This window comes from Coregonus lavaretus, assembly GCF_964263955.1.
Source record: "Coregonus lavaretus genome assembly, chromosome: 2".
Classification (NCBI taxonomy): Eukaryota; Metazoa; Chordata; class Actinopteri; order Salmoniformes; family Salmonidae; genus Coregonus; species Coregonus lavaretus.
Window position 1 is genome coordinate 16,211,009 of NC_139989.1, and position 16,581 is coordinate 16,227,589.

A 16,581-nucleotide genomic window follows, 5' to 3' on the forward strand; every position below is an offset into this window, starting at 1 on the left:
ATTTCCTTTTTTTATTAAAACCATACAAACATTTGTGGTCAGTTATAAAATAGCAGTGGCTCTTCTGGCAGACAGGCAGTGCTGGGCACTCTGTGCACCACTCAGAGCCAAATCTGCCAGGACTAGAAGCAGGGTCTGGGAATCCCTGCTTTAAGAGTAATTTATTTATTGGCCTCTCGTGCCTCATCCTCATATCTGAGCTAAACCTACAGAAAGAATAATGTATTTACAGGTATAAAAAAAAAAAAAAGGCAAGAAAATGTGAAGAAAAAAAAAGAAGAAAAAAAAGATGCATTTTACACATCTCAAACTTTTCGATAATCCTTTTTTTAATATAAATGTTTATGTAAATTTTACAGGTCTCACAAAACACTTAATGTGTATATTTTTTCATAATTAACAATGGAAGATTGGCAGTGATCTTTTTCTTTTCCGACAGGCAGATTTTAAGGCACATACCTCATGGCCATTCCCTCTGGTCCTTTGACAAGGGAATGAATTCTTACCTCTTTCAAAACAAAACACCATTGATGCACAGCTACAAAAGACAAAAAGTACCAAAAAACACCAAAACGATTCCGTACCTCATTGTCTTGCCACTGAAGACTAAGGAAACTATTTAATAAACTGTACACACTGTCATGTGAGACTGCAAGGCGATACTAACACTGTTGAAAGAGTCACTGCACTCCATAGTGCTGTACTGTACTCCTTTGGAGAATAGAATATGGATTATCCACTATTTGAATGTCTAATAGACATAAGGATCACATTTCTAAAATGGTGAAATACAATGGAGGATAAAAAACAAACAGAAAACATACAAATGCTACCCTTTCTGTCTGTGAATCATATGCTGCGCTTAGAATTAATGGATGATCTGTGGTATCTGACAGCAAGAATCTTATTCTCACAAAGAAAATATAAAAAAACACATTGTTATATACACCTGTGAGTCCCATTACAGACATTGTAAATCAAGCCATTGGAGTATGAACTAAAGGGTTACTTATGGCGCTTGTGTGAATTCTAAGACTTTGAAGGCTGGTCCTTTTAAATGTGGGCTCAATACCATATTATAGGAATACTCTGTCAAACACACACCACCAATTGGTAAGACTTGGTAGAAGCACTGAAACACTAACATTTACATATTCGCAAAAGTAACATACTAACAAAATGACGATAGCAAAGGTGTAAATATCATTTTAAAAAGCAAGTCATTATAGAAAGATAACACCATGGGCATCCGTTGCACCATTATGGTAAATGGCACATCCAATAGGATTAGATACTTGGCACGTGCTAGTCTACGTACTTATAAAGACAGTGTTTATGTTTGACCTTGAATACAACATGCATTTATACCAACAGTGTACAGCAAAAAAACAGCGACGATACACAGAATACTGTTTCAAAGGGACGAGACCAGAGAGGCCATCAGAGGCCTCACTCGCTCACCATCGTAACACAAAGGGAAGGGCTTCCAAAAATAGCCTTCATTCCAGAAAAGGAATATATCTATATATACTTTTTGTCACATCCCCTGTCTCGGAAGAGAGGGGATGACATTTTATAAAATAAATCAGTTTGGCAACAAATTTGTTTCGGGGAACACTATGTAAGTATAATAAACTCGTAATTTGTCGCTTTGTCTTAAGCGTTGCCGACTTTTTCCCTCTTTACATGCATCAGTTTTTTCCTCTATTTCCTTTTAGGGGAGGGAGGGATGGAATAAAGGAAGGAGGGAGATAGTTACTGCATGATGGCTAGGAACTTGCTCTCCTCAGCGAGGGTGGTGAGCAGGGAGCTCATGTCCCCGATGGCCATATTGCTCAGGTTGCAGGGCATCATGACCGCGGTGCTGTGGAAGGTGGCGGAGGCCCGGGGTGTGGTGAGGCGGGACGAGTTCCGGGACACGCCCTGGAAGATGGAGGGTCTGATCACCCCCGACACCAGACTACCCTGGTTGTAGCCTACCCCCACGTCCTCTATCATGGCTCCGAAATCCAGTGCCAACACGTTGTTTAGCACGTTGGCCGAGCCACCCACGCGGCTGTCCACCGTGCTTGTCACCTGGTCAGCCGCCGGGGAGAGGAGGGAGGCCGGGACCGAGGAATCCCCGCCTAGTCCCACCTGCTCGGTCATGGTCTCCAGCAGACACTGCTCCTCCAGTGGAGAGAAGGCCTTGGTCTCCACCGGGTCAAAGCACACAGCCTGGTCGCTGAAGCCCTGGTCCAGGTAGCCCTGGTCGGGAGCCTCCAGCTTCAGCCCGGACACCTGGTGGGCCAGGGAGCAGTGACTGACTTGGTTCCTCAGACTCTGCTGCTGCTTGGTGAGGTTCTGCTGGGTAAGGTTGACATGGCTACCATTGGTGGTGCTCTGTTGGGCATTCAGGTACTGCTGTGGTCTGGCGGGGTGCCTGTAGCTGCTGTTGGCCTGCTGCAGGCGAGGGGCGGGGGCCTGGGGGTGGTGGTGGAGCGCTGAGGCCTGCGAGAGGCTGGAGAGGCTGTCCATGGAGGCCCGGCTAAGGAGCAGGTTATCTCCAATCTGCCTGGAGGTTCCATGGTTCTGGGTCTGGTACTGCTGCTGGCTGTAGCCCTGGGGCAGAGGCCCCACAGAGATCTGGGAGAAGTCAGGCCGGCCGAAAGTGTGTGTGGGGTTGTGGCCGTTCCCTTTCATCTCCATGCAGGAGTGGGTGGTCGCCTCTAGCTTCACCCCGCCATTGACTCTGCATAGGGGCTGGGGCTGGCCTGGCTGGGCACAGCGGTTCTGGAAGTCTCTGGTAGTAACCGTCTGTTGTTGCTGCTGCACCACCATGTTCCCAAACCTCCCGAACGGCGAACCGGCACCCAGACCTTGGTGCTGCTCTGTGGTGGCCCATCGGCCACACCTCTGCTGGGCCTGGACCTGGGGCTGCCTCTGGGGAGACCTCTCAGCACTCCCTGAGCTCACCTCGTTCCATTGAATGGGCATGCCGTCTTTACTGGGGCCCTCTCTCTCCAGGCCCTGCTGCTGTTGGTGGTGCTGCTGGAGACTGTGGAAGCACTGGTTCAGCCCTGGGCCTTGGTCCTGTAACTCCCCTCCAGGGAGATGGCCGTTGTCCCCAGCCACATGGTTCTCCAGGTGGTTGTTGTAGGAGTCTGCCTGGTCCTGTGAGCGGAGGTCCTGAGAGCGGAGGTACTGCACCAGGTCGTCAGGCAGCATGTCCTCATCCCCCAGCAGCAGGGCTCCCTCCTCCTCCATGGCCAGGGCCTCCAGGGCCACATGCTCCAGGATGCTGGGGGGGCAGGGAGAGGAAAGCAGGCCCCCTCTCTGGAGATTCCCCTCAGAGCGTGTGTAGTTCTGCAGGCTGAAACTGCGGCCCTCCGCTGTGGGGTTCTGGAGGCCTGATAGAGGGGGAAGTGGGTGGATGTTGTTGAGGCTGCTGAAGCGCTGGACCTGGGGCAGCCCGAAGAACTCCGGGTGGATTTGCTGAGGGTGGGTCCGCACGGGGTCGCTGGCCCTCCGGTCCGGGCCGTTCCCCGGGCCCTCGCCGGGGTAGAAGCCGCTTCGCCGGTAGTCTCGGTACCCGCCGTGGCCCCCGTACCCATTGGTGGTGCTGCCGTCGCTGCAGCGGCGCGGCCTGACCAGCGGGGGCAGCGCGTGGTTGCCTCCACCTCCATCCTGGCCATCGCCCATCATGGCCATGCGGGTCTTCAGGCTCATGCGCTCCATGTTGGGCAGCGGAGTGGGGGGTGGGCCGCCTGTGGCAGCAGCGTACTTGGCCTTCAGGTTGTAGTGCTGCGCCGGCGTGAGGTTGAGCATCCCCTTGGACCCTCCCCCGACGCCCGCCCACCCTCCACCCACAAACACTCCTCCCCCGCACTGGCTGGCCTCGCTGGAACGGCGTGAGGCGTCGGTGGAGATGGGGTCGTAGGAGTCGGTGGAGCTAAGGTTGTGGTGGCGGCGGTGGTGACCAGGGGTGTTGGCTGCCTCGCTCTGGGACGCCTGGCTGGAGCGCCGCGACGAGAAGCACGGCGAGATGCCCGAGGAGCGCCGGCTGCTGCTCAGGTAGGCTGAACTGGTGGCGCTGCCACTGCTGTCCCGCCGGTCACCGTGCTCAATGCCACGGAGCAGGCTGAGCACCGTCAGCTCTGTGCTGCCCAGCTCGGGACGAGGAGGAGGCTGGGGCTGGGATAATCTGCCCAGGCATGGACCTGAGGAGTGAGAGAGGGGGGGGAGTGAGAGAGAGGAAAAGAGAGAGAGACAGAACAAGGGTGGAAGTGTGTAGGGGGGGGGAACAAAGAGAGGGTGGAGAAAGAGAAAGATGAGCACAATATAAGTGAGGAGAGATCCCTCAAACAGATGCAACCTTCTCACAAACACAACTGGCACAGTTTGGCCATGAAATTCTATTACATGCTCTAATCACTGATGTGATATATGATGTGATATGATATGGGTTTGATTCTGATTTCCAGCGGAACATATGTTAAGCCTGTCAATTCAAGTCCGATCTGCAGGGGGGGAAATTCCAGGTAATCAAACCGCGATCTGCTGAGACATTTGGAGTTCTTTTCACAACCCAAAATTAGTGTCAATATTATTTTACATATCTATTGGCCTTTACCGATATTGAATGTCCATGGAGTCAAGTGTGTAAAACACACTTCTCAGCATAAGTCCCTGTAATAAAACACTATTATTCTTTGTGTAACATAAGCATGGCCTCAGAGGACCCAGACAGGGTTGTGGATATGAGCATGGTGGATCCTTACCCAGCACGGCAGGTCCCTTGGGTGGCGGTGTGGGGGACAGGGGGCCCAGCCTGGGCATGAGGGCTCCACCTCCTCCATTCACCTGCTTCAGCCTCTCCATCTTCATGTGCTCCATCCATCTCATGGGCCGGCCCACGTTCCTCCTTGCCTGCAGCGCCAACGTAGCCGCCGTGGCTGTCGACACCGTGGAATCCATGATGGGGGCGTCACGGCCCCCCTCCAATTCCTCCAACCCCTCCTCCTCCTCCTCCTCCAGCTCCTCGTCTTCCTCTCCCGGCCCCTCGCCCAGTCCCACCACCCCTCCCCTCACAGCAAGCTGGACTCCATGGCTGGGATAGGTGCTGATGGGGGACTGGTCACTGCTGCATGTAGACTGACCGCCAGGGCTTGGCTGAGACGTCTGCGGTGGGGTGGGGGATCAAGTAAAAGATGAAAACAGATGTAAGAGAGAGAAGAAAAAAAAACGGGAAGGGATGAGAAGAAGTATAGAGCTCGATTATTACCAACTACATGTGACACATTGAGGACACATTCATTTTCTCAAAGGTCTGAGCCATATGATTAAAACACATGATGACACCATGTGATGCAGCTGCCTGGGACATGCTTTCCACAGGAGTAAACAATAACACAAAGACATTGCTGATTGTGATTGGTCATATTAACGCATTCAGTCTGTGCATGACCTAATACCACCTTCATATCTATAGACCAGGTTTGCACTTAACTGTCATTACAGCATTAGACATAAACACAGACAAACTTTACTCTCTCAGAGCTGTGGGTTTGTCCAATGTCTTCTGTTTTGTAAACAATGTCAAGTGAATTACGGAAGCATGAGTAACGCCTCCCCTGTGTGCCGTCCAATGGACCGGTCCAGACTCTATAACAAACACTCCTGAGGAGGTAGTGGGGTTTAGACTATTTTCAGACAAGGGGGTGGGGGAGGGGGTGGACAAAGGCTTCTTTTCAGACTGACTAAGGCCTAATAGGGTTGTTTACTCTGATTTACCCAAAATGGAGATCAGTGAAGAGAAAAATAATCACTTTTTGGCACGGTGCAAAACTGCAAAGCGAGACATTCCTTTCCTTTAGTTTGAATGGGCCGGATTCCACCAAATGCATTTGGCTGCACAATAGAGCCCTAGGCAGTGTTGGGCATACTTTTAATACACATAAACACTGTTGGAAATGTACTTAGTTCTGCCCCAAGGCATTTAACTTGCTTTGGGCAAACATGACTCTCCAAAATAAGAAAATGTTTTCATGAGAATTAAGACAATTTCTCATTGCCACATTGCAATGTGAAGTGTGTAAAAAAAATTAAACATAATGGCAGCGACCGTGGACAGTTTTGTAAAGATGACTAATGAGCAAAATGATGATGCCATAAGGGAGGAGGATAAGAGGAAAACAGACTCATTTTGGATGAAATGGCTACTGAAAGGATGTTAACAAGGTGAGTGAGACACGAGGGTTTTTACAAATGCAACATGGCAACATGAAAGGACACCTATCTCACCTGATTACCCACTGTCCATAGAGAGAGAGGGAAGAGTAATGCACGGAGCATTGGACAGAAGAAAACATTCATTTGTTATAGGGTTATTCGAAGAGGTTAGATCACACATAAAACTCATGTGCTGTAGACATCCCTGGCTGACGTCCCAGTAATCAGGTTAGGTTTAAGTGAGCATCATGGTATACTACATGGTTAGAGTTAAAGTGAATATACACTGAGTGTACCAAACATTAGGGACACCTTCCTAATATTTAGTTGCACCCCTCCTTTTTTGCCATCAGAACAGCCTCAATTCGTCAGGGCATGGACTCTACAAGGTGTCGAAAGCGTTCCACAGGGATGCTGGCCCATGTTGACTCCAATGCTTCCCACATTTGTGTCAAGTTGGCTGGATGTCCTTTGGGTGGTGGACCACTTTTGATACACACGGGAAACTGTTGAACGTGAAAAACCCAGCAGCGTTGCAGTTCTTGACACAAACCAGTGCGCCTGGCACCCACTACCATACCCCGTTCAAAGGCACTTAAATCGTTTGTCTTGCCCATTCACCCTCTGAATGGCAGACAGACACAATCCATGTCTCAATTGTGTCAAGGCTTAAAAATCCTTCTTTAACCTGTCTCCTTCCTTTCATCTACACTGATTTAACAAGTGACATCAATAAGGGATCATAGCTTTCACTTGGATTCACCTGGTCAGTCTATGGCATGGAAAGAGCAGGTGTTCTTAATGTTTTGTACACTCAGTAGAGCATTGTTAGAAACTATTAAGGTGACATTTCAGATAGAGATGGGCTGCTATCCCCATAGAAATATAATTACTAGAACGGGCATCCCCATCCAATTTAACATTCCGTGATGGGTGGACCAACAGCAGTAATTCTATTTCTAGGGTTATCCCATCATGCAGTGTGTGTTACTGTGTGCCCTCAGAGAGGGGCTCACCATAGGCTTCTCCGTCTTGATGGACTTGACCTGCAGACATTCATCCTGTTTCGAGGTAGCGTGGTTGTACTCCCTTTGGTCTGCGTACCCCCCTACTTGCCCTGGCGACCGGCCCTGTCCGTTTCCCCCCTCCCGGGACTGTGGCGGGGGTCGTGGGTAGGCGTCGCTGCGCTGCTTCTTGGTCACGTGCGCCTCTGGCCCGTGCACAGTCTTTACGTGCTTGCGTAGGGAGCTGGGGTCTGTGTAGCGCTTGGTGCAGCCAGGGATCTTACACACGTAGGGTTTCTGGAACATAGAGATGCATTATATTATTAGTATAGAATATTAGTATACTGTTCTATTTCATTCTATGTTCTGGAAGGAGAGAGGAGAACAGATGGGGCCAGTGACAGGATGCTTCTGTTTCTAAAGGCCTCCAGCAATGAACTGCTTAGTCAGTGGTGTAGGGAGATTACTTGTTGCTGAGCTGTGTGTGTGTGTGCGTGCTGTGAGTGAACATGTGTGTTTATGTGTGTGTGTGTGTGTGTGTGTGTACCTCGTTGGAGTGTGTGCGGTTCTGGTGCTTGGCTCTGTCTGAGGCGTTGGAGAAGGCCTTGTTGCAGCCCTCGTGTTCACAGACGTACGGCTTCTCTCCAGTGTGGGAGCGCAAATGGGTCTTCAGGTTCTCCAGGCGAGAGTAGGCCTTGGGACATCCCTCAAACTGCACAGAAGAAGAAGAAGAATGAGAAAAGAGAGCGAGGAGGAGTGGGAAACCACACACTCATCAAACACAGCTCTAACGCTTCATCCTGGCAGAGACCAGTTACCTCAACAATATATATAACTGACGAAGGTAGAAGTGTGACAGACTGTTTATTAAATGTAAGGATGCACCATCATCACATACTCACAGCCATCTAACAACAGCTATCTCTTTATGTATCTAAGCCCATGGACGTAAAATAAACACTGTGAGAGTGTTGTGGGAGCGTTCTTACGGTGCATCTGTGTGGTTTCTCCCCGGTGTGTCTCCTCATGTGGACCACCAGCATGTACTGGGCCTTGAAGGGCTTCTGTTCCCGCGAACATTCATCCCAGTGACACACAAACTCCTTCTTCTCCCCGTGGATGTGGTCGTTGTTGATATGCTGAGAGAGGAAACAAGCAGTGGTCAATCACATGTAAATCTGGATTCAATGTGATTTGTTATGATTCAATTGATTCATTATGATTCAATAATTCACTATGAATCAAGACCGGTATGAGTCAACAGTATTTTGTCTGTACTGAAGCTGCTCTAACCAGGCGTGTAGTGACTGGTGAGCACCACAAGGTGGCCAAGGGACCCAGAATAGGTGCAGTGTTACCAGAGTATGTGAGCGGAGCGGAGCTGGAGCGGAGCGAGTTGTGGAGTGTGCCTAATTTGACTGGAGCGTGGAGCGAGATTCCCAAAGGCTGGAGCGTCAGCCTTCTCGCCCGCTCCAATTTCGCTCCAGTAGCACTCACTTCACGAGCTCAGGGCATGCCTGGCCCAGCATGCATTTATAGTGTACTTGTGTGCTGCCATAGCCCCTTGCTTAAGCTACTGTCATGAAGTTCGCTAAATATTTTCATAAAGAAACTGATCAAACACACAGGTGCAAAATCAAGGTGACTTACAAAGATGAGGACCAGGAGCAAGAGAGGGAGTGCGGTGATGTAGTGTCCACAACTAAAGAATCATTGTGGAATCTGAAAAGACACGAATCCCGAAAGCATGATGGTGTACTTACTATGTGCAAATGCTAAAAATGCTAAGTGTGTCATTGTAGCAAAGTATTTATAAACTAAAAATCAGATGTTATATTATAATAATAATTGATTTTGGCACAATAGGCCTGGCATATTCCAACTTTCAAGGAGCTTTCCATTTTGATTGAGTTATTTTGCCTAAAAACCTTTAGGCCTATCTATAGAAAAAATAATACAACCCTGCATCCCTGTCCAGCCTGGCAAGTGGCCAAAAGGGTGTTTAGTATCCCCAGTGGCTCTGCAAGCGTGGAGAGGATATTCTCCGCTGCTGGCCTGCTCTCCAGGCACCATCGCATGAACCTGAAGCCACAGACTCTGGCCAAACTCGTGTTTTTAATAATGGATTCAAAGGCACTGAGCCTAATAAGGCATTTTTTGTTTAATTTGTATTTAATTCTAAGTAAGTCACAGCCTATATGCACAATTTATAGACTATAATGATTTAATACAATGAAATGTTGTTTAAATGTTGAGTGCTTAATGTCCCTGACCTATTTAGAGTGTTTATATGCTGTTTAATTTGACAAGTAGCCTATTTGAAATTATGTGTGATTCTTACATTCACCTTTTCATGTTTATTAAAATACTTTTCATTCAAATCATATGGTTTGATTTCAATACTTAAAAATCAAATGGTAGGTCCAAGTAGTCACAAAAATAGATGGGTGTTGGTCAACTTGTGATTTTAATGAATGGAGTGAATTTGGAGCGGCAGTTTTATTTCTTGTGAGCGCAGAGCGTTTTTGTAGCGCACCACTCCATGAGCGATGAGCGGGATTGCCGACCGCTCAACTCTGCTCACATACTCTGAGTGTCACAGAGGAGGAAGCAGTAGGAAGCAATTAACAACAGTTGGAGAAAGTTAACTCTTTCTGTTGCACACATCATGTATGTATGCACATGACAGAGTGGGGAAAACATGTCTCTAATGGATAAGGAACATTCAAAATAAGGACCAAATCACACAGAGGTCAATAGTTGACAGAGACTTAATATTTACTTTGTAAAGTGTCGTGCCAAGTCCATTAAATCCCTACTGAAGTTCCTTCCTCATCATATATTTTCTTAGCTTTCTTTTCTGTTATCATCCATCATTGTTTCCCCAATAATTTTCCCTCTCTCTCGCTAACTTTCTATCTCCTCCCATTGTTTCATATTCATCCTCTCCATTCCTTTTTCTTCTGTTCAAATTTGTACTCTGAGGAATAAACAGGAGACTTGTGAGTCTCAGTGTCCGATCTGAACAGGCTTTTCAAATAAAACCCTGTCACTTCCCATCACATTGGGGCTCCTGCCCCTCCGTGACAAGTGCTGACAGTTGTGCTGCCGTGGCAACTTCCAATCTGAGGCTTATGGGGGGGGGGGCGGGAGGACGGGAGGGGAGGGACGGGGGGAGGGGGCGAGAAAATCCGAAGTTCACTCAAAGCATCTCAAATGCCAGGGCTTTACAACTCCAGCGAAGCATTATATCTAGTGAGCATGAGACACCCTGCTTTCTCTCGCTCTCACTCCCCCCCTCTCTCTCTCTCTTTCTGTCTTACACACTGACCAGTATAAAGGGGTAAGTGGACGGTTAAAGGGGGATGAGAGAGGGGTAAAGAAAAAGAGAAGAAGAAAAAAAAAGGCAGACTGACATGGAATCCTCCGGGGATGAAGTCAACATCTGGCCCTCTCACAAAGACAACAGTGTAGTGTGGTGGCCTCTGAAGGGCCTTTCTGAGAGCAATTTAAAATAAGAGAGACAGACACAATATCCTGACCAAAAGGAACCCGTCTTATTACATTCCTGAGCAGAGAGTGGGAGAGAGACCTCTGCCTTAGGGGGAATACAGAGAGAGAGAGAGAGAGAGAGAGAGAGATGGGAACAAAAGAGGGGGATAAATACAGACTTGACTTTGAGAGGTCTGGGAGAAACAAATCATTGTTAGAGTATCTTTATATTTTCTTGTAACACATTTGAACAACCAAACAACAGGAAGGGAAGAGCAGAAGAGAAGAATCAGAAAAAGATAGGGGGAGAGTGTTAGAGGTAAAGATGTGCAGAGGGAGGGGAGTTCATCCTCCCATTCCACTTTATGACACAAAGGCAGCCTGTGTCTGTAGTGTCCTGCCTCTTCAACTACTGTACTGCTGAAGAACCCACATACTTATAAAGACACTTCCAAGAAGTCAGGGCAGTGTGTGTGTGTGTGTGTGTGTGTGTGTGAGAGAGAGAGAGAGAGACTGTGTGTATGATGAACTGCTAGTGTGTTACTTGCTGTGCACCTCCAGGCATGACAGTCCCCAGACAAAGGTAGCATTGTCCCCAGCCAGCAGCCCCTCCCCCTGTCCAGTATGTGACCCAACACACAGGCCAGTGGGGTCCTGACCAGGGCACCGTCACAGTACCTTTGTTCCCATCAAAGGAAGGGATGTACCCCTAAACAGACAGAACCCTATGAAGACGGACCTTACTTCAAGAGAAAGGCCCCCATGGGCCCTCGAGTCTCAGAACAATTGCACTTAACTAACCCCCTATGTAGTGGGAGCCAGGGGTGTCCTACACAGCCCCTATGATGACGGAACAAGTGCACTAAAACTGGCATCTCTTCACCAGCCACGTGCACTTTCCTGCCCTGTTCTGCTCTCATAGTCCAACTACATCAATACGTTACACAATGCAATCGTTAAGTTCCGGCTCCAATTTACTTTATGTATCAACAATGGTTCTCCATTCATTTCAACCTGACACGTTTACACTTTTGGAGTGACAAAAAAAATTATAATCCCAGAGAGAAAACGATTGGGGAGTGGAGATCGAGAGCCGTGGACATTCGTTTTCCCTTAGATTGATCTTCCCTCCTCCCGTCACAACACGGAAAACCGCTCCTCGCTCCTTTCCTCCCTTTTCCCCTCCGTCTGTGAGGGAATCCCTGTGGCAAGCGATCAGTCTGCGCCGCGCGCCGTTCGATATCTCCTAGCTGAGAGCAATGTACCAATGACCAGGGGCCACTGACGGTCGTGATGCATGGGGCCCGGCACTGACAGAGAGGGGTCCAGGCCGCAGACGACCCTAATGGTCATTATCTAATGGCAATTTGTATTGAATCAATAATCTCAATGCTGAGCGGATGGACAGACAGGCCGTGTTGGACCTGGCGTAATGGACAAACTGGTGCTGATAGCTGCGGTGGCGACAGCACACAAGCGGGTTATTCATCTTCACCCTGCCAGCTTATCGGCCACTCAGACACACACACACACACACTACAGTACACATACGCTTACAGATATAAAGTGACGTACCAATGTTACAGTGTATAACACACTGATATAATACACTGATATACAAACACACACACACACAATTTGATGTGCACTATTTGTATAGGACAGGTACAAAATATACTCAAAGGAAATGTATATATTTTATTTTTTTACTCACTCCAGACTCAAAGATAATTTCATGGATTTACACCCACGGAGCAAATTGGCCAGTGTTACCTAGTGTTGATTTTTCAGTGTAACAGAACAAGTAACACTGTAAGTGTTAAATTAACACTCATTGGTGTAAAATAACCCCTGTGTTGTTGTTAATAACAGAGTGAACCAAAACCATGCCCATCATTATCATATTTCCCAGCATGCTCTATTGTAGGTTGATTTTTAGAACTGTTTGTTTCAATATCTATGTTTTGTACATTGATTGGTTAATTAATATTTTGCTACTCAAATATAAATTACATACATTTTCTAAACTAATATGTTACTTGGACTTATTGCACCCGTTACTGAAATGGTTGTTCCAGTTTAGATGCTTTAGGTAGTCTTATATCATTGTCTTCCCAACCCTGGGAGTCATTCTGAATGCAGGTTGCAGGTGATTACAAATTCCAAAGGTTGGCTATCCCCACTCTGGCTGGATTCCAATAGTGACGGGGAAACGAAGCTTCCTGAAGCATTGAGGCTTTCCAGCCAATTGTGTCGAAAATAGGTTCATTACTCAGAGCTTCCTTATCTGTTCACAATTAGTGACATCTGCTGGTCAGCAATAAATAGCAACGTGTGATTATCAGATTATAATTTTTTCTCCAATGATTTTATCAAAACTCCATTGCGCAGCGGCAAGTCGTTGGCTTTAATAGCCTATAATCAGCTGGAATACCAGGTTTGCATCTTACATCATGCTTCCCTTTTTTGCCTTCAAGTTTACTCTTTTTCGAAAACTGAATCTATGGCATTATTTAGGATGCTTATGACAGAAGCTTATACTATACTAAATAAAACATTTATTTGAACAACAGTGCAGAAAAGTGTGGTTTCACAAAATAGTGTGACTTCAATGGGATTCCTGCTAAAAAAACCGGTCAGATGGAATTACATGTACCGTATCCAGTAGAGGTCGGTGTTTGAAAGCAGCTTAATCGAAGAAAGCACCGGAACCACGGCAAAATCAGTGGGTTCCTGCATTTTGGAAAACCCACATGATCAAACGAAGCTTTGGACGTCATTGATGACGTACTTCTGATAAAGTGATGCACACATCGGCACACTGCTTTGAAGTTAGCTGCTTAGCGATTTTGACGCATGCCTCAGAGCTCCAGTATCAAACGTAACATCACTAGATTCCAATAGGAATTACACGTCACTTTGCAAGCCAGTGTAATGTGACTTGCAGGCCTGCTGTGGCCTCTAAACCATGAGTTTTAGGCCACTATATTAGGGTAAATCTAGGCCCTCAAAATAAGGCCTTATGAAATACGTATTGTATTGTGTTAAATAATTACATTTTAATGTTAACATATTCGCTTAGGATCTTACTTGGTGAATTCCAAAGGACTGAAAATGGATGAATGCAACAAACATGTCTCTGTCACTAAGAAATGCAGTAATGGATGGTATCTCTACAATTCACTCGAAAGGCAAGGCACCATGGGAAATATAAAAATAAGGCTTTACACTAAGCAGAGTGTTAATTTAACACTGTTCAAGTGTCTATACGGGTCCACACTTTCAGTGTTAAACTTAACACTCTCAGTGTTGATTTAACACTGGAGAATTTGCTGTGCATGTATTATAGCTACACATGCATGCACATAAACACACCAGATACACAGAATCCCATCAATACTTAGCTACTTTCCTCCATTTTCCCCCACCACTTCAAAATCCATCTACAGTGTATCCTTATCAAGCTCTTTCTGGGACATACATTAGAATGCAAGCGTGCATGAAAATAGGGCCTGTTTACAAGGCAATTTCACTAAGCTGTGGGACCCGCAACACCGTTTAGCTTTATCAAACAGAGCCTAATAAATCATATGCTCTTTTGTGATGTCAATTGCTGAAGCACTTTGTGTAAAGAAAGAAAAAATAGGGAAAAGAGGCAAGGGAGATGGAGGGAAGGAGGGAGGGAAGGAGGGAGGGAGATGGAGGGAGGGAAGGAGAGAGGGAAGGAGGGAGGGAAGGAGGGAGGAAGATGGAGGGAAGGAGGGAGGGAAGGAGGGAGGAAAATGGAGGGAAGGAGGGAGGGAAGGAGGGAGGAAGATGGAGGGAAGGAGGAAGAGAAGGAGGGAGGGAAGGAGGGAGGAAGATGGAGGGAAGGAGGGAGGGAGATGGAGGGAAGGAAGGAGGGAGGGAAGGAGGGAGGAAGATGGAGGGAAGGAGGGAGGGAAGGAGGGAAGGAGATGGAGAGAGGGAGGGGGGTTAGAATTGGCATGTGTAATTCAGCACAGCCTTTTCATCTTGGAATAAGATACTCCAGACAGATAAGGTACCTAATCCTTCTCCTGATCAAAAAAGAATCTGCATTTTACCAATTAAAGGGTTGCGCCAGCAGGCGGAGAGGGGGCCGCATTCTGACTGAGCCCAACTTTATCTCCCCTCAACACCAGGGAGGCACGCAGGCTGCAACCACAGCCTTATAGCATGGTTGTATACTGGGGGAGCTAACAGGGGAGCTAATGCTAACATCATGCCATCTCCATCTAAGAACAAGAACATTACAGCGCCACCTAGGGAGATGACCCAGAATAGCACTGTATCAAGGTGGGGGGGAGAGTCGAAGTTGACCGCTACTTTCAACATGCATGTGCGGATTGTGTGCACGTACACACAGATGCGTGCACGCACACACACACCCCGTCTCAGGGTCACCCCATTTGAGACCCTTTCTGATCCCTCCCCAGTTAGTCTCTGCAACATCTCTCCAAAGCCACCCCAGTTCAAAACCCCCCCAAACATCTCAGACAGAGACATTAAAGAATCCAGCACCAACCGCTTATCTTTAAAAGTGCTCCCTCGGAGCGTACAGAGGAAGAGGAGAGAAAACGAAAGAGAAAATGAGAGAGGGAGCGAGAGAGTGATGCTAAAAAAGGTACTGGAGCTTGAGAGGGTGAAGGGAGGGAGGTTGATGTTGAGAGGCAGAGTTAAAATAAGTGATGGAGAGAGAGGGAGAAATAAATTAAATAAATAGAGCAACTGGAAATTGACACCCGCCTCGCTTTTGCTGACTGGGTAGGCCAGATAAGTGAGCTAAATTGCGTAGATGCGATGTTTATCTTATCGGCGGCACCGAGAGCGCTTAAACGCAGATGATAAAGGAACGGCACAGCGCGTCCTGGTGCGAGTGCGTTTGTAGAGTGTAAAAATATGCATCAGGAGCGCGACAGGAGCCGCTTTTGAACAAGGTGGAAAGCAATGAGGGTGGTGTATGGCGGATTTAAATTCTAAAATTAACCAAGCCAAAAACAAAGGGATTAATTCTTCTTCATCTATGTAACCATCACTTTTTTAACACTTCAAATAGTAGTTTTGAAGTGTATAATTTACCTCACTTGTTTCAAATAGCAGTTTAATTTAGAGTTTTTACGTCACTAATATCAGACTATCGACAAAGAACAATCGATAGAAAACAATCAAACAATTCCAAATGTATCAGAACAGAAAACTGTTGTTAACTTTACCTCACACTACTAATCAAAGCCAGACTGGAAGCATATTCTATTATTTTTCTCTATAACCATTCTAGAAGACAAGCTTAAATAAAGGGGGAGGGGATATCCCATTGTTTGGCTGTATGGAAACCCCCCCTCCCCAGCGTTAGAGGAGAGACACTGTGGTCCAAATACTGTACTTATCCTATTACTGAAGGGGGTGGGGGTGAGGAGGGGGAGGGTTGGAGATAAGAGGGTTTTCTCCCCCACTCGCTGAATTCGAGGGGGGGATTCGCTAGGCAAATAGTTTAATTAGCATGTCCCGGCTACCCCTATCTGCATGGGCATATAAAATGAGAAATAAAATACAATGACAGACAGAAAAAAACTATTCTGAGTGAACTTTCAAGGGGAAAAGACAATGAGGATGTGTTGATTATTTCCTTACATGGAACAATATCTCTTCTCAGATGCACAACAGTGAAACCTATGTGAGGTTAGGACAGTTAGTGTGTGGAGAGTGGACATTGTTAGGCTCAGACAGACGGTCACCTGGTGAAACTAAAAGGAGAGTGAACAAGCTCTTACCCAGTATGATGCACCCCCCTCCCCCCAGCCCAAATCCCCCTGCCCCACGGAAACAGGGGCAAGAAGTTGTCAAGATCCTCAAC

The 16,581-nt window shown here is 47.1% G+C and overlaps 1 protein-coding gene across 1 annotated transcript in view; it reads right to left on the bottom strand.

Annotated features, from left to right (window-relative positions):
- Nucleotides 1-1,755: 1,755 nt before the first annotated feature.
- The window catches only part of LOC311149049 (transcriptional activator GLI3-like), a gene marked incomplete at both ends in the record, with an annotated part of 83,386 nt that continues 68,560 nt past the window's right edge, over nucleotides 1,756-16,581 (bottom strand). Inside the window, 5 exons of the mRNA XM_084186150.1 lie at nucleotides 1,756-4,199; nucleotides 4,761-5,160; nucleotides 7,227-7,511; nucleotides 7,762-7,926; nucleotides 8,204-8,353. Of these exons, the coding sequence (XP_084042276.1) occupies nucleotides 1,756-4,199; nucleotides 4,761-5,160; nucleotides 7,227-7,511; nucleotides 7,762-7,926; nucleotides 8,204-8,353 (3,444 nt within the window). The remainder of the gene's footprint in view (nucleotides 4,200-4,760; nucleotides 5,161-7,226; nucleotides 7,512-7,761; nucleotides 7,927-8,203; nucleotides 8,354-16,581) is intronic.